The 18,639-nt window shown below is 36.4% G+C and overlaps 1 protein-coding gene across 2 annotated transcripts in view; it reads left to right on the top strand.

Moving 5' to 3' along the window:
* ARID2 (AT-rich interaction domain 2) overlaps positions 1-14,228 on the top strand; it is a 168,815-nt gene extending 154,587 nt beyond the window's left edge. For both annotated transcript variants that reach the window (XM_025477357.3, XM_025477356.3), the window contains one exon: positions 12,618-14,228. In XM_025477357.3, coding sequence (XP_025333142.1) covers positions 12,618-12,762 — 145 coding nt within the window. In that variant the 3' untranslated portion in view covers positions 12,763-14,228. The remainder of the gene's footprint in view (positions 1-12,617) is intronic.
* Positions 14,229-18,639: the final 4,411 nt, after the last annotated feature.

Genomic DNA, 18,639 nt, shown 5'->3' with positions numbered 1-18,639 from the left:
TAGTTTAAGAAACTTCCATACTCTTCCACAGTGGCTGTACCAGTTTGCATTTCCACCAAAAGTACAAATGTTCCCCTTTCTCTACATACTCACCAATAGCTATTGTTTCCTGAGTTACTAACTTTAGCCATTCAGACAGACATGAGGTATATCTCATCGTGGTTTTAATTTTAATTTCTCTGACGCTGGGTGATGTTGAGCATTTTCTAATGTATCTGTTAGCCATGTGTATATGTCTTCTTTGGAGAAGTGTCTATTCATGTCTTCTGCCCATTTCTTAAACAGATTATTTATACTTTGAGTGTTGATTTTGATGAGTTCTCTATAGATTCCCGGATACTAACGATTTATCCAATATATCATTTGCAGACATCTTCTCCTCTTCTATTGGTTGCCTTTTAGCTTTGTTGATTGTTTCCTTCTCTGTACAGAAGCCTTTTTTATCTTGATGAGGTCCCAATAGTTCATTTTTGTTTCCCTTGCCTCCAGAGATGCGCCTAGAAAGAAGTTGCTGCAGTCAAGGTCAAAGAGTTTGCTTCCTATTTTCTCCCCTAGGATTTTGATGGTTTCCTGTCTTATACTTAGGTCTGTCACCTATTTTGAATTTATTTTTATGTATAGTATAAGAAAGTGGTCGAGTTTCATTCTTCTACAAGTCGCTGTCCAGTTTTCCCAACACAATTTGTTGAAGAGATACAACATTTAATCTTACTGTTTTGTAAACAGTTTTTAGGTGTGCATGGGTGTTTCAGTTAAATGTCCAGCTCTTGGTTTTAGCTCAGGTCATGATGTCATGAGTCTATGGATCAAGCCCAGGTCAGGCTCTGTGCTCAGTGGGGAGTCTGCTTGGGATTCTCTTCCTCTGCCCCTCCCTCTTGTGCACACTCATGCATGCTCTCAAATAAATAAATAGTCTTTAAGATAGTTGTTATATGACTTTTTTCTCCTGCTGACCTCTGTATAGATTTTTTTCCGAGTAATCTTTGTAGCCTGAACACCTAGCACAGTACTTAATATGTGGTTGATAATCTCTACTTTCTATTCATCCTTAAGATTCAAGATTCACCACCCTAGATGTAGAGCTCTTTGAAAACAGGGATCAAATATTGATTTTCATTTTTTGTGTCCTCAGTGCCTAGCATGGTTTGGAATGTAATAGCAATTCAATAAGTATATGATTGATAGATGGAAGGAAAGAAGTCTCACAAATTCATTCTTTTCTAGAGTTTTGCTGGAATTTGTATAGATAATTGGAATTCTAAAAGTAATTTTAGAACTTTTTCTTAGCACTTTTTCCTCACATTCAAATTGCACATTCTTAGGCTTATAGCAGAGCCACTTTGGCTAGACTTAATATTACCCAGCCAAAAGTTTTCATTTTACTGTTTTTGTTTTGGTGTTGATTTTGTTACTTTATATTTAACTCTAAACCTTCCAAATGTCTTCTGGCACCTTCAGTTACTATGATCTTAGAATAGCAGAATAAAAAAAAAAATGAAAACAACCCATAATTTTCTTACCATTCAACCTCCCAGTCCAGGTTAGGCTGCAGAACTTTATTCAAACATCTCTAGCGATGTGAAGTTTTACTTAGCAAGAATACTGACAGAATCTGGCAAAACCTATATATGTGAAGAAGAGAGTATAAGAAATCAGATAGCAGCAAAAGATAATTCTGTGTTGAGATTTCTCATCTCTGGTGGAATAAGTAACAGGGTATGATTTTTTTTTTAAGACTAAAGCCAACTCTATTTGCAATAAGAAAATTGCACATTGATAAGAAGATATATGGAAATTTACCTTTATTCTTGTAGTACAGTGTACTGAACAGTATGAAATGTCAGCATTTTTAAAATTTGAAATTCAGAATCTGATTGTTTGAATAATGTAAAATGTTTAAATCCAATTTATCTCCATTCTGATTAAGTTTGAGCTCTGGGGAATTGCAATATATTTCTTCTTTTGATTTATATACCATTTGTCAATCTAATACATGGGTCTTATTTAAAAATCAAATGGTACTTTTCTATACACTAATAAGGAACAGTCTGAAAAATAAATTAAGAATTCCATTTACAGTATGTCAATCAAATAAAATACTTAGGAATCATATTAGCCAAGGAGATGGAAGACTTACACACTGAAAACTATAAAACATTGTTGAAAGAAATTAAAGCAGACATTAATAAATGGAAAGACATTCTGTGTTCATGGATTGGAAGACTTAATATAGTTAAGATGTCAGTACTACCCAGAGCAATCCGCAGATTCAGTGAAATCCCTGTCAAAATCCCAATGACATTTTTTTGCAGAAATAGAAAAATCCATTCTAAAATTCCTATGGGATTTTTTTTAAAGACTTTATTTATTTATGAGAGACACAGATTGAGAGAGAGGCAGAGACACAGACAGAGGGAGAAGAAGGCTCCATGAAGGCAGCCTGACGTGGGATTCAATCCTGGGTCTCCAGGATCACACCCTGGGCTGAAGGCAGCACTAAACTGCTGAGCCACCCAGGCTGCCCTCCTATGGGTTTTCATGGAACCTTGAATAGCCAAAGCTATCTTGAAAAAGAACAGAGTTGGAGGATCCATACTGCCTGATTTCAAAATTTACAACAAAGCTACAGTAATCAAAACAGTGTAGTACTGGCATAAAGACAGACCTAATCAGTGCAATAGAACAGAGCCCAGACATAAGTCCTGGTACAGATGGTCAAATGATTTTCATTAAGGTGCCACTTCTCCATCCAATCAGAAGAAGGCAGATGGAGCTGGGAAAACTGGATATTCACATGCAAAAGAACAAAGTTGAACCCTTACCTACCACAAAAATTAACTCAAAATGGATCAAAGACCTAGAAATAAGAGCTAAAACTACAAAACATAGGGAGAAAGCTTCATGACATTGGATCTGGCAGTGATTTATCAGCTATGACACCAAAGACAGAGGCAACAAAATGAAAAATAAATTGAACTTCATCAAAATTAGAAACTTATGCACAGTGGACACTATCACCAGAACAAAAAGGCAACCTACAGATGGAGAAAATACTTGTAGTTTTATGTATCTGATAAAATGGTTGAGGTCTAGAATATATAATGAACTCCTAAAACTCAACAACATAAATAGTCTGGTTTTAAAAATAGGCAAAGGACTTGAAAAGACATTTCTCCAAAGAAAATAAACAAATGGCCAATAAGAACATGGAAAGAGGGGCAGCCCGGGTGTCTCAGCGGTTTAGCACCGCCTTCAGCCCAGGGCCTGATCCTGGAGTCCCGGGATTGAGTCCCATGTCAGGCTCCCTCCATGGAGCCTGCTTCTCCCTCTGCCTGTGTCTCTGCCTCTCTCTCTCTCTCTCTCTCTCTCTCTCTCTCTCATGAATAAATAAATAAAGTCTTTAAGAAAAAAGAAAAGAACATGGAAAGAGGGGCACCTGGGTGGTTGAGCATCTGCCTTTGGCTCAGGTCATGATCCTGGGTCCTGGGATTGAGTCCCACGTCTGGCTCCTTGGGGGGAGTTTGCTTCTCTCTCCCTCTGCCTGTGTCTCTGCTTCTCTCTCTTTGTCTCTCATGTATAAATAAGTAAACTCTCTAAAAAAGAAATGGGAAGATGCTCAACATTACTATTATTAGAGAAGCACAAATCAAAACCACAGTGAAATGCTGCCTCATGCTTATTAGAGTGGTGATTATTTTTAAAAAACACGAGGCAGAAAACAAGTGTTGACATAGATGTAAAAAAGTTAGAACCCTTGTGCATTGCTGGTGCCATGGTGCAGCCATTATGGAAAACAGTATTTCACTTTCTGTAAGAATTAAATAGAGGATTGCTGTTTGGTCCAACAATTCCATTTCTGGTTTTGTACACTAAAGAAAGGGAATTCAACAGATAACTTATGCACCATTGTTCATACCAGCATTATTTACAATAGCCAAAAGTTGGAAGTAACCTATGTCCATCAATAGATGAATGAATAACTAAAATGTGGTTAAAATAGCATCTTATTCAGCCTTAAAAAAAGAATGAAATTTTGAATACAGGCTACTACATGTAGCATGCAAAGGGAAATAAGCCAGTGGTACAAGGACAAATGTTATATGATTCTACTTATTTCAGGTACCTAAAATAATTAAATGTGTAGATACAAAAAGTAGAGCAATGATTGTTGGGGGGAGGAACACAAGGAACTTGCACAACTGTGTAAGTGTATGTAACGCCACTGTACTGACACTTAAAACTGCTTTAAAGAGGGGGATCCCTGGGTGGCTCAGTGGTTTAGCATCTGCCTTTGGCCCAGGGCACAATCCTGGAGTCCTGGGATCAAGTCCCACGTCGGGCTCCCGGCATAGAGCCTGCTACTCCCTCCTCCTGTGTCTCTGCGTCTCTCTCTCTCTCTATGTCTATCATGAATGAATGAATGAATGAATGAATGAATGAATGAATAAATAAATAAATAAATAAATAAATAAATAAATAAATCTTTTTTAAAAAACCTGCATAAAAGAGGCCAGTGTGAAGATAGTGGGAATATAATATAATATAATGTAATATACTATAATTAATATATATAATATAAAGCTTATGACAGAATATACTAGTCCCCTACTTCATCCCTGCTACCAATCTTCAACAGGGAGCTTTAAACAATTTGAACCAATTTTTCTGGTATTTACCTACATATTTTCAAATATGTTTATGTTACTATTTCTTATTTTACCTATTTTACACATTAGCTGTTGACACTCTTTCTAAAGAATGGAATACCCTTAACACCTTTCATCCCTCGGCTTTTGCTTTCCTCATAATATTGTTGCATCACAGTTTTGGTTAAATCTTAAGTCGGATATTGTCAGATTGTTTGATGCTGAGCCAAGTGCTATTATTAAGGGTTTCTTTCTTTCTTTGTATTTCTGGGGTTAATGATTGCCTTTTTCGTTAGCTTTTATGGACCTATTGGTGATTTCTCCATATATTTCAGTATTTCTCAAGCCCATATATAAGCTATCTAGCTATTCAGCATCTCTCACTTTTACATTTTTCCCCTACAGCCAAAACAGTTTGCTTTCTAAGCCTAGTATACAGCCATTCTTGGGAATTCCTTCAATATCAAATCCCTTTTTCTTTCTTTTTTTTTTTTAAGATTTTATTTATTTATTCATGAGAGATAAAGAGAGAGAGGCAGACACAGGCAGAGGGAGAAGCAGGCTCCACACAGGGAGCCTGACATGGGACTCGATCCCAGGACTCCAGGATCACGCCCTGGGCCAAAGGCGGCACTAAACTGCTGAGCCACCCAGGCTGCCCCTCATATCCCTTTTTTCTTGAATCAGAATTATTTCCTTTACTTGATTGACTTGATTTACTCCTTCATCATAGTAAAGCATATCTTCTAATAATTTTGAAGCCATAAATATCTGAAAATGCCTTTATTTTTATCCATGATAGTTTGGCTAGATATAGAATTCTAGATTGGAAAGTCCTTTTTAAAAAAAACAAAACAAAAAAACAAAAACAAAAAAGGCTGTGAGGGCATTGCTCTAATGTCTTCCAGCATGCAGCTTTACTCTTGAGAAGAGTATAACATCCTGGCTCCCTTTCCTGTGTTTATGATCAATTTTTCCCCCTAGAAGTATTTTGGATCTTTTTCCCCCTTAATTTCTAAAATTCTGATATTTTATGATAAGTCTTGGTGTAGGTGTTTTGTTGTATTCCCTGAAGTGGGCATTTCATGTCAGTGGATCCTTTTAATCAGGAGATTGACATCCTTCAATAATGGGAATTATTCTTGAATGTCTCTTTTTATAATTCTCTGCCTACCATTGTCTATATTCCCCATTTCTTAAACTTGTTTTTTAGATGCTAGACTCTTACAGATTGATCCTCTAATTTTCTGTCCTCTTTTAGCTTTCATTTTTGTCTACATAATAAATTTCCTGGAAATTTCTTTGACTTTATCATCAAATCTATTGCATTTTTACTTAGGCTTTTTTTTTTTTTTTTTTAAAGATTTTTTATTTATTTATTCATGATAGTCACAGAGAGAGAGAGAGAGGCAGAGACACAGGCAGAGGGAGAAGCAGGCTCCATGCACCGGGAGCCCGATGTGGGATTCGATCCCGGGTCTCCAGGATCGCGCCCTGGGCCAAAGGCAGGCGCCAAACCGCTGCGCCACCCAGGGATCCCCCATTTTTACTTAGGCTTTAATTTCTGAGACATCTTTCTGAGTCCCACTTGTTGCTGTTTTATAACACCCTGTTCATATGTTGAATACAAGGCCTTCTCCTCTTTCTCTGGGGATTTTAGTGCTAGGATTTTGAAATTTTCTTCTCCTTGTAAGTATAGTTGCTATTTCCTCTAAATTCCTCAAATAAACATATATTAAGAATAAAATGCCAGCCAGCCAGTTAGAAGCTTTGAGTACATGATCTCCTCTTGTCACTGGTTATTGCCTTTTTTGGTGACCCCTAATGAATCAATTTGTTTATTAGAAGTCCTTCAAATGTCAGTCTCTAGAGAGAGATTGTTTGTCCAAGAAAAGAAAATCTCTGATTTTCTTGCCTTTGGAGGTAGGCAGTTTGAAGGACGGTCAATGTAAAATCCAGTGTTATAGAAACAGAAAGGCAGAGAAGAACCAGGGAGATATCACTGTATTTAAGCATGTTACTTTCACCCAATCCTGTTTTTTGTCTGATTGATCCCTCACTCCCTAACTTTCACTGTGTCTATGTTTCTGTAGGTTCTAAGCCTTTCTGGATTAGTTTCTTCAGAAAATTTCCTCTAACTCATTTTGGTGCTATTTTGGATGGGAAAGGAGAAAAACTTGCATTCAAACTGCTAATTTGTGTCTTAAATTGTTTTCAGTGATGCTTACAAATTATTTTTCATTATCAAGTTTATTAAAGTGACATGGTGTTTAGCTTTCTTTAAACATATCAAAAAAAACTTGAAATTTGAAGAATACCATTTTATTTTATATTTTATCTAGTTGAGTGCTTATTTTTTAAAACCCCCAAAAGTAAAATATATTAATTTATTTTAAAAATGGAATTGTCAGGCAGCCTGGGTGGCTCAGTGGTTTAGCACTGCCTTCAACCCAGGGTGTGATCCTGGAGACCTGGGATCAAGTCCCACATCAGGCTCCCTGCATGGAGCCTGCTTCTCCCTCTGCCTGTGTCTCTGCCTCTCTCTCCGTGTGTGTCTCATGAATAAATGAATAAAATCTTTTTTAAAAAATGGAATTGTTATGGGGTCCCTGTCTGGCCATTGGTAGAGTGGGCAACTCTTGATCACAGGGTTGTGGGTTTGAGCCCCATGTTGAGTGGAGAGATTATTTTTTAAAAAGTAAAGTCTTGGAGTACCTGGGTGGCTCAGTAGTTGAGTGTCTGCCTTCAACCCAGGTCATGATCCCTAGGGTCCTGGGATCGAGTCCCGCATCAGGCTCCCTGGATGGAGCTGCTTCTCCCTCTGACTATGTCTCTGCCTCTCTCTGTGTCTCTCATGAATAAATAAATCTTTTAAAAATGATAAAGTAAAATAAAAAAATTTTTAAAGTAAAATCTCTTTAAAAAAATTGTTACTTTCAAATCATCCTGCTGATTTAAATTTAGTTTTCTAGTTTTATCCATGTGACATAAAAATAAATATTTTTTTAACATGTGACTATTTATCAGTTTGGAAAAATTAGTGTAATTTGTGAAATATTTGAAACTGAAAGATTTTTCTTTTTCAAAATGTTCATTAATTATAGAGCAAAAATAATTTATACCACTGTAATTTTTTATTATTGAAATATAATTAACATACACTGTTTCAGGTATATAATATAAAGATTCAACAATTCTACTCTACATTACTTAGCACACATCAATATAAGTATACTTTTAATCCCTGTAACTATTTCACCCATCCCCTTACCCACCTCCCTGCTGGCAACCACCAGTTTGTTTTCTGTATTTAGCGTCTGTTTCTCTTTACTCATTTGTTTTGTTTCTTAAGTTCTGTGTCAGTGAAATCATATGGTATCTGTCTTTCTCCAACTTATTTCCTTAGCATTATATCCTCTAGGTCCATCCACATTGTTGCAGATGGCAAGATTTCATTCTTTGTATGGTTGAGTAATATTCCATTGTGTGTGTATGTGTGTGCGTGTGTGTGTGCATGCATGCTCACACTATATCTGTTATCCATCTATGAATGGACAATTGAGTTGCATCTATATCTTGGCTATTGGAAATAAAGCTACAATAAACATAAGGATGCATGTATCTTTTCAAATTGTGTAAGTTATTTATAAATCAAGTTTTACAGGACTATTTTTTTCCAGAAAAAAAATTGTAGAAATTTCATAGTTCATTTAAAAATTTGTTTAATAGGAGTGCCTGGGTGGCTCAGTTTGTTAAGTGTCTGCCTTTGGCTCAGGTCATGATTTCAGGGTCCTGGGATCAATCGAGCCCCTCAACAGGCTCTCTGCTCAGCAGAGAATCTGCTTCTGTCTCTCTCTCTCTCTTCTTCTCCCTCTCTTCCTCTCCCTCCCCCCCTCTCCGCCTGTCCCTCCCCACCATTCATTCTCTCTCTTTCAAATAAATAAAGTATTTTTTAAAAATCTAGTAAATTTTTGAAGTAAATCATACCTAAAGTATAAAAAACAGAAGTGTAAAGCTCAGTGAATTATCACAGAATGAATCACCCACATAACCAACTATCTAACTTCAGAAACAGAGGAATACCAGTACCGCAGAGTCTTTGAATCCTCACCTGTCTTTATCCCATTTTCCTTAGTGAGACCACAATCCCTGATGATACACCACAGAATTTTGCCTGATTTAGAATTTTATATAAGTAGGATCATATGGTGTACATTCTTTTGTATTCACTTTCGTATTCAGCATTGTGAGATTCATTCGTGTTACATGTAGCAATACACGGTTCTTATTGTAGTATAGAATTCTGTTCTAAAAATATACTCAAATTTGTTTTTTTCCATTCTACTTTTGGTAGACATATTGGTTGTTTTCAGTTTGAAGCTATTACAAATAGTGCTGTTATGAACATTCTATACATGTTTTTGGCCATAAATATTTCTATTGAGCTTTTAAGAAGGGATGGTGAGTCATTGTATATTACAACTTGAGTACATAATGCCAAACAATTCCAAAGAGGTTTTATTAATTTGTGCTCCCTCCAGTGATATATGAGAGTCATAGTTGCTCCCCATACTTGCCAACAATTGGTATTATAATTTTAATTTTTAGTATTAGCCATTTTGTGGGGTAAAGCATGGAAATTACATAAAAGCAAATATCAAAATAGCCAAAACACATGAAAGATGGTCAGCTCTATAATCTTTAATCTCCTTTTTTAAATAAGACTTATTTATGGGACGCCTGAGTAGCTCAGCAGTTGAGCATCTGCCTTCGGCTCGGCGTGCTCCCGGGATCCAGGATCGAGTCCCATATCAGGCTCCTTGCAGGAAGCCTACTTCTCCCTCTGCCTGTGTCTCTGCCTCTCTCTCTCTCTTTCTCTCTCTTTTTTTTTACAGTTGTTTTACTTCTTCATTTGGTTTCCTATGGTAAAAATGGTACAGTCTCCATGTGTTCAATTTTAGTTTTGAATTTCTGTGTCTTTTCCCTAATTTTTTTCCCTACAATGTTCATTCAGAATTTAGAAGTCTTCAGCTCCTTCCTCTTGTTTAGTTCCTTTTACCCAGGGTTATTTTAATGAAGGCACTGCAGTTCTTGGGTAATCTTATACTGGTTGATATTTTTTTTTCTGACATTTAATGAAGGAATTTTCACACATAAAGGTAAACTTGACATAATTTTGAACACCTATAATATACCAATCGCCTAGCTTTTACCATTGACATTTTACTGTACATTTCTTATCACATAACTATTCATCCTGTCATTTCTGGTTGATTTTTACCACTTTTCTCCTCACCACTCAGCATCACTCTGTTTTTGCTGGACAGTGCTCACTTTTGTCATTTTTTTATATACATAGCCACATCAATATTGTAATTTTAGGGGTAGAAAATTTATTTTTTAAGGTTATAAAAAAGGGGCACCTGGTGGTAAGTGTCTGCCTTTGGCTCAGGTCGTGATCCTGGAGTCTCAGGATGGAGTCCCACATCAGGCTCCCCTTGGGGAGCCTGCTTCTCTCTCTTCCTGGGTCTCTGCCTCTCCCTCTGTCTCTCATGAATAAATAAAATCTTTTTAAAAAATGTGTTTAAGTTCATAAATTAAAAAGAAATAGCTGCTTTTTTGGAGTAATATTCAGGTGATAAGCTTCACTTAATGAAGGGAAAGAAACTTAAATCAGCTCTAGAATATGATTTTTATTTTCAAATAAAAATCTCTTAAAAGCAACCATCCTAGGGGCACCTGGGCAATTCAGGTGGTTAAGCATCTGACTTTTGGTTTTGGCTCAGGTCATTAAGTCATGGGTTTTGGGATTTGAGCCCTGCATCCAGCTCCACACTCAGCAGGGAGTCTGCTTGACGATTTTCTTCCTCTGCCCCTACCCCCAATTCATGTGCTCACTCTCTCTCTAAAATAAATAAATCTTTTTTTTAAAAAAAAAAAGCAAAAATATAAATTAATTAATTTAATTACATTAAATTTTAAAAAGCCATCTTATTTCTCTCCAGCTGTTTTCTGACATCTGAATTTTTATTTAATTTTGCCTTATTGTGGCAAGGACACTTACATGAGATCTACCCTCTTAACAAATTATTAAGTGTGTAATATGGTTGACTATAGGTGCAATGTTGTATAGAGCATCTCTCAAGCTTATCCATCTTGCTTAACTGATCATCATTTCCTTCTCCCCCACCCAGCCGTGGTAAACACCATTTTCACTCTTTGATTCTATGAGTTTGACTGTTGTAGAGACATGATCTGAATTTTCTAGAAGCATGAATGAAGCTTGTTACAGAATTATGCCTGGCAGTCTCCAATACTTAGAAATGTACCACAGAGAAAAGTTAAATAGTCAGAGGATCTTCCCTAATTCTGCATTTCTGTTCAGCTAGAAAGTCTTGTAGGTTTGGAATGCCTCAGATTACTCGTCTGTAAATTGAACAGATTAAACCAGTTGTTTCCCAGATTCCTCCTCTTCCTGCAATACTCTATTAACATTACTGGGTGCAGAACTATGTATTGTTTCTTTACATACTTTAGAGGTTTTTTTTTTTCTCTTTTTTAGATTCCATTTATTAGTGAAATCCTAGATTTGTCTTCCTGACACTTTGCAGTTAGCATAAGACCCTCTAGGTCCATCCAGGTTATTGTAAATGCCAAGATCTCATTTTGTTTCATGGTTGAGTGATGCTCTATTGTGTGTATGTACCACATCTTTACCCATTCATCTGTAGTTGGACACTTGGGTTGCTCCCATTCCTTGGCTATTGTAAATAATGTTTTGGTAAACATAGAAGTGCACATATATTTTCAAATTACCTTTTTTGTTTCCTTTGGGCAAATCCTCAGTAGTGGGATTACTGGATCATATGATATTTCTATTTTTTTAAAACTTTTTGAGGAACTTTAGATATTTGGTATAATTCACCAGAGAACCCGTGAACCTGGTGCTTTCTGTTTTGGGAAACTTTTTTTTTTTTTTTTTTTAATTCAATTTCTTTAATAGATACAGGCCTTTTCAGTTGGTCTGTTTCCCATTGTGTAACTTTTAGAAGCCTGTTTCTTTCAAGGTAGTGGTTGCTTTCATTTAGAGTTTCAAATTTGTAGGCATTCTTTATCTGTAGGGATCTTTGGTACCTTTCCCTCTTTCATTTCCAATATTAGTTACTTACATACACACTCTTTTTCCTTAGATAGCATGTCTTAGAGACTTCTTGATTTTATTGATAATTTTCAAAGAATCAGCTTTTGGTTTCATTGATTTCCTCTTTCCAATATCACTGATTTCTGCTTGAATTATTTCTTCTACTTACTTTGGATTTACTTTGCTCTTCTGTTATTAGGTTCCTAAGGTGAAAATTTTAATTATAGATTTTAGATCTTCTTTTATAATAATATGCATTCAGTCAATGCTATATATTTCCCTCAAAGCACTGCTTTCATTCATGGCATTCCACAGATTTTAACAATTTGTATTTTTATTTTAATTTAATCTAAAATATTTTTTAAGTTCTTTTGAGATTTCTTCTTGACCCATGTATAACTTTGTGTTACCCATGTAGTTACCCATGTATTGTTTACATCTTGGACTTGGGGATTTTCCAGTCAACTTTCTGTTACTAATTTCTGGTTTAATTCCATTTTGGTCTGAAAACTGACACATTGCTACTAGCATTCTTTGAACCATCCTTTATACATGTAGCTTCTCAAAGTGTATTAAAAGCAGCAGCATGTGGTACATGGTAAACACATTTGTTCACTGAAAAATCACTACATGGATACACGGAAGTTCTGTCAAGTTTAGAAACATCCTTTATCCATGTAAGTGTATAGTGTATTCCGTTCACCGAAGTGTGCTGAACACATCCACTCAATGAAATAAAAAATATTTAGTTTTTAAACTTGCAAAATCCATAAGGAATCATCACTGACCTTGGATACTGACGAACCTCTGTTTTTTGTTTTTTTTTTCAGATTGTTAAAGAGACATGAAAACAACTTATCAGTGCTAGCCATTAGTAACATGGAAGCTTCCTCCACCCTTGCCAAATGCCTTTATGAACTTAATTTTACAGTTCAGAGTAAAGAACAAGAAAAAGACTCAGAAATGCTGCAGTGAAAAATAATTCCACTTCTCTAGTGGGGACTCAAAGTCACATACATTTCACATACTGTTACTGAAGAAAGCACCAAGTCTTAATGGAACAGAGACCATAGAATGAATTATTTTATCTCCTCCCATGATGCTGAGAGGAAGCTTCGTATTCTGATCTCTGAGCGAATCCCTTTGTTCTCTGTTTAAAAAAAATCTAAAAAGAAAAAAAAAAAAACTGCTGTGGGATTGTCAACCAGCTTATCTGCAGGATGTCTCTCAGATCTGATAAATCCTGATGGAAACTGGTATGATCAGAATTCAGTACCATCCACATTGGAATATACATGGAATATTGTAAAACCTACATGAGCAGATGAAATAGAAGCATTAAATATTTTTATCTATATCCAAAAAGGAGCACATTTTTATATTTACAAAACCGTTTAAGCTGGTTTGAATAATTAAAAAAAAATTTCAGCACACCTATACCCCCTGATCTCAGAGGGGGCCACCAATATCTAGCTATGGATTGTGTGTTTTGTTTAGAAATCAGTAGCTTGGTTTTCTTACTTGAGCCAATATATTTTCACTTATTTATTATCATAAAAATTTACCAGTCTGAATAGATCTTGTAAATATTTGTGAATAGAACGAACACCTTTCATGCCACTGCAGCCACTGGAAATACATTCTGTGGTGTCCTAGAAGCATTATTGGTAGGTTCTAAAGTTTTCTAGACTTTCCTGTCAATTGTAAGTAATTGTGATATATTCTACGCAGTGGATGAATGTTCTTTAAATTTGTGTAAATACTTCTGCAAAGGTACTGATGCTGTAAAGTCAAAACAGTTTTGTGGAACTGTGATTTTTTTTTCTTTTTTTTTCTTTTTTCTTTTTTTCTTTTGTTTTGTTTTGTATTATACACCTTGTAGAACTCATTTTGCTGGCTGAAAGAGTATGGAATAATATATCTCATGTCATTTTTGTAGAAGAAAAACTATTTGAAGGTATTTTTTGGTTTTCCCTAACATGTATCCACTGTAAACGTTTGTCATGTGCAAGCTCAGAGCTTGGACAGAATTTTTTGTATTTGTAAATTGGTTTAAATACATGGAATTTTATACAGGTTTTCTCCTGTGTTATATATGCATTATGTGCAGGTATGATATTTTCTTCACTACTTTTTCTATCTTAATATAGTGTGGAATTTTATTGTATTATTCTTCCATTCTTAATACTGTACCACATTCCTGCTCAGAAACTGCTCACTTCCTTAAATTGTCTTCTTCCCCCAGCGTGAAATGTATCCATTTATAACTGCCTATTGCCTGTTCTATTAGCATCCAAAAATGTGGAAGGCCTCCCAACCACCATTTCTGCTGTGTCCTTAGGATGTGCAGTAAAAAATATAGACCTAACAGTTTATGTTATAGAATGGCTTTATTTACTTTGGTGACTGTTTATAGTTTTTAAATAAAAGACTGAACATTTTCTTGAGTCCTTCATTTCTGAGTATGCTTAAGACATTCTTTTAAAAATATAGAGAGAATCCCAAATTTAGCTGAAGACAAGGTCCAGTCACCTATTTAATTTTATGTCATTTATAATACATTAAGTAGAGAACAGATAAAAGAGATCCTTTACATGACAAATTTGCATGAGATAGCAGGAGATTGAGCGTACTTTCCATTTGTTATAATGTAAAGCAAACCCAGATTATTGTTTGATACTGTGTTTCTCTGTTCATTCAGAACCACAAGGCGCCCAGACCTTCAACTTGAATTTAGGGACAGATTCCTAGAGTAAAAGGATATAAAAATTTTTTTTTGGTTTGGATGGATATTAAAAAATTTGGATATAAAAAACAATTTTTTAATGGTTTGATTCAACTGGTGTTGAAGGAAAATCTAATTTCTCCCTGCAGAGGGGATCCATGGCACTGCACTGTGCTGTGTATTAATGGATGCAAAAGAGACTTTTTATCCAACATCAGCCCCGATCATTTCCTAGGGTTGTGGGGGTTATTCTTAGCCCACCTCCCAAGATTGAGGCTATCCCGTAGATGCCACATTAAAGTGGTCCTCCACTCCTCTGAACTGAGCTCAGTTGTTGATACCAGTTAGAACGTATTCACTGTACTTTTCTAAAAAAAAAAATCTCAAATTTTTCTAAAATAATTTTGTGCAATACCAATGTTTGTTTTAAAAGGTACATGTTTCTTTGCAAAATAAGAAACTGTACAGTAATTAGATAGAAAAGAGAAGAAACTCCAGGCTCAGAAAAATGGTTTTCATACTCACCATTCTTCCGCTCATTAGAATTGCATGCTGTAGTTCTAGCTTCTGTGCTATGATATGTAAATATGTCTGTAGTCCCTTTGAGCATTGGTCTCAGCCGAGAGTTTTTTAAATGTGTTTGACCTAATGAAACCAGTTATGGCTTCCCACTTAGGTTTTTCTCGTATAGCTTTATAGAACTATTATACAATGAAATAACGTGGACTTTCTGGGTAATGGAATCAAAGTGCTCTTGCACAATAAGTTCTGCATAACCCTCTCATTCATGAAAAGGTGCTCCTCGCTAGACGGAAACTTGATTTCCAGTATTGTTATTTTGTCTAAAGTTCTGTAAATACATGCTTTAATGTTATCTTTGAGAAATCTATGTAAATAATATAGTCTACAACATAGAGACTGTACAATTCTGTGTTATATATGTGCCTAGTGCTCTGTTGGCACTCAATAAATTTTAAGTAACAAAATTGATTATCATATAGCCAAGGCATATTTTTCTTCCAAGCTCTAGACAGGATGTGACTATATACTAATGAGACTCTGGAGTGCAAGCCACCCGATGAAAACTTGTCTCATTACTTTATAGTCATGCCATGTATGTTTTTTTTAACCATAAAATGACAATAAAAATGATTTTTAAAATGAGAATGTTTTGGATAAGTGACTTCTGTCCTGATCTTCATCACCGTGATGAAAATATTAAACACCGAACAAAGAAAACATGATGTTCTTCATCTCTAAAACAGAAGCTGCTAAGACGTAGGAGCACAGCTGCCGGATTACCCACATGGGATCCCATTGGATCATCTTGATCAAATAGTAGTAAGGTGAAAAAGGAAAAAGAAAAAGTCTAGTATCTCTCCTAGATAACTATGCTCGTATTACTTTAACTCTCTTAAGAGTACATAAACAGTCCCTGAAACACTCAAAAATTTAACTACCTTCTCTGAGGCGGCAAGACGAAGACTGTGTTACTCTCTAGTTACATTACAGCCAACAACTTTGTCTACTCCCTTGATATCTGCGAACCTTTATGGATTCCTAGATTTTCATTTCATGAAGGAAAGGAACAGATGCTTCTCAGTAAAAATTAAATCCAGGATTGCGTTGTGTAGAAGTTAAACGCTAAGGCACATTGTCATATTCCTAGGTGAGTAGATCCATTTCTTCTGATAGTGAGTACACTTGAATATTAAGAGAAAAAGGTATCATGATGAGTCCTGGTTCTTGTGGATTTCAGTCTGAGACACAATCCACACCAGATACATGCATTCAAAAGATAAACGGCTTTTAAAAAGCAACTTTTGTGAACTGGTAATATAACTGTGCAATTGAAGAATCAAAAAGCTTTGAAAAGATATTCACTGAAAAGCCTCCCCCTTCTTCCCCATCTCCTGGCTCCCACCCCTGCTGCCAGATAACCACTGGTCATGTTTCTTAAGTACCCCTCTAGCGTTGATTACAGAAAAGGCAAATGTATGTTATTTTTATGCAAAATATTTTATACCATGAACCACTGCTGCACTTAAAAAAATGTTTAGTATCTTAAGACTTTCCATACTGGTATGTAAAGATCTTTCACATCCATTTTTACAGCTGTATAGTACTCCATCGCACGGGTACACTGTGCATGATCTATTATTTGGACCCCTTATTGATGGATATTTAAATTACTGCCAAACTTTAATTATGTTGGTCACTAACATTTGCTTAACACGGTTCCTGCCATTCATGATGCTGAGCATTTTCCATGTATTGGCTCAGTCTTTATGAACACTCCGTGTAATGGCTAATGTTACAAGGTGGTGTGTACAGAGGGTTGGGATGACTAAGCTCCTTGACCAAGGTCATGGCAAGTAAGTAAGGCTGTTTGGTCAGCACACAGGAAGCTAACTGTAATTAGAATTCTCTCCAGGAGTCAGACATAAGATGCTTGTTTTGGGTGCAAATTTTGTTTGTATTTGCTGCATTGTTTCTAAAAAGTATTTTCTTCCTAAGCATCATGTTGTCTTTTTTAAGATTTTCTATAACTCCTCAGAATTTTTCTCCCCCAAGTATTTCACTTATTAATTTGGCATCATCTAACTTCTTAGAGCCAGGAAAACTTTCTGGAAATTCCCTTAAAGAAACATTTCTAAGAGAAGGGTTTATATTGTACATTGAAACCACAGTTTCCAACCAACAACTATCTCGCCGCTCTGGTGTATAATTTGAACAACTGTTAGCTGATTCTTCTGGACAAAGTTACTCTATGCTTTATTGGGATGTTAATAGGAATTTTTCCCTCTGTTTATACCTGCCTCCCTTACATCTCATTCAGCTTGAGCGTTGATGGAGTACTTCGGCTGCTTGTTCGGAAGATGAAGGAGACAGTCCTGCCCTGAGGCTGAGCCAAGCTTCCCAGCGCTGCCCAGTAGCAAAGGTAAAACACAGGCTGTATGAGAATTAAGAGAGTGTTCTGGAAGTTCAGTCATGTGGTGGGCTTCCCTTAAGTGATGGGTGGGGAAGGCTTCATGGAGAAAGAAAAATGTCTTCTGGAGACCTTAGGGGCTGATAGAAATTTGACAAGACCCAACAGTGATGAGCGAGTGTTTGAGTTTGGAGAGGTCTTGGTTCAAGAAGAGAGGTTACAGATTAAATGGTGCAGCGCCAGTTAGATGTTGCTAGAGCAGAGAAACGCTTTGGCCACCAAGTAAAGGACCTAAAGTGTGGTCCTGCGGAGTGTGGTCTGGCCGTCAATCATAACGAATAGGTTGAAACACATTTGGTTGGGGGAAGAGGAGGGTTTGTCCAGAATCTCTGGACTGTACTTTTATGGTTTCCCTAAACCAATGGAGAAATGTGTGGCCTTTACTTTAGAAAGGATTTATTGATTTGAATGCTCAGACATGATGCTCTGTTTATAGCCAACCTATGTGAAAGATAACAAGACTAGTTTGGGGGTTGACCCCTTCAACAAACTTGCTGAGCAGTTGTTGCGGTCTTTGAAAATTGACATCGTTTGACAAAATAATAACTGAAAGAAAGGAACAACAGCTGCCACGATCCAATGAATTCACTCTCGGGCATGGAGTAGGGACTGGCACATTTGTTGCTCTAGTTTTCTGGTTCCAAACAGAAGCACATTTTTGAAAAAGATTTTATTTATTATTCATGAGAGACACAGAGAGAGAGAGGGGCAGAGACACAGGCAGAGGGAGAAGCAGGCTCCATGCAGGGAGCCCGACGTGGGACTCGAACCCGGGACTCCAGGATCACACCCTGAGCCAAAGGCAGCTACTAAACCACTGAGCCACCCAGGGATCCCCCAGAAGCACATTTTATGTGATGCAGAATTCTTTCAGTGGCAATTTTTTCCCCAAATTGATGATGGTTTTTTCTTTCCCCCAATTGGGACTGGATTGAAAGAAGGGAAAAGATGAAGAATAGTAGATTGACTACCACAAATATAAACAGTGACTCTGAGCTAATTGTTGGCTTTTTTTTTTTTTTTTTTTTTTTACACCTAGTCTTATTGTGAAATCCCACCTTGGACGCATATAACAAAGCGCATAAAATAAGGAGTAGAGCTGCTTTACTGTAAAGCAAACCTCTCTGTAACCACTGCC

This window comes from Canis lupus, chromosome 27, assembly GCF_003254725.2.
Source record: "Canis lupus dingo isolate Sandy chromosome 27, ASM325472v2, whole genome shotgun sequence".
In the NCBI taxonomy this organism is placed as follows: domain Eukaryota; kingdom Metazoa; phylum Chordata; class Mammalia; order Carnivora; family Canidae; genus Canis; species Canis lupus.
The sequence above is the reverse complement of the archived record's forward strand: the minus strand, read 5'-3'. Positions and strand labels throughout refer to the sequence as shown.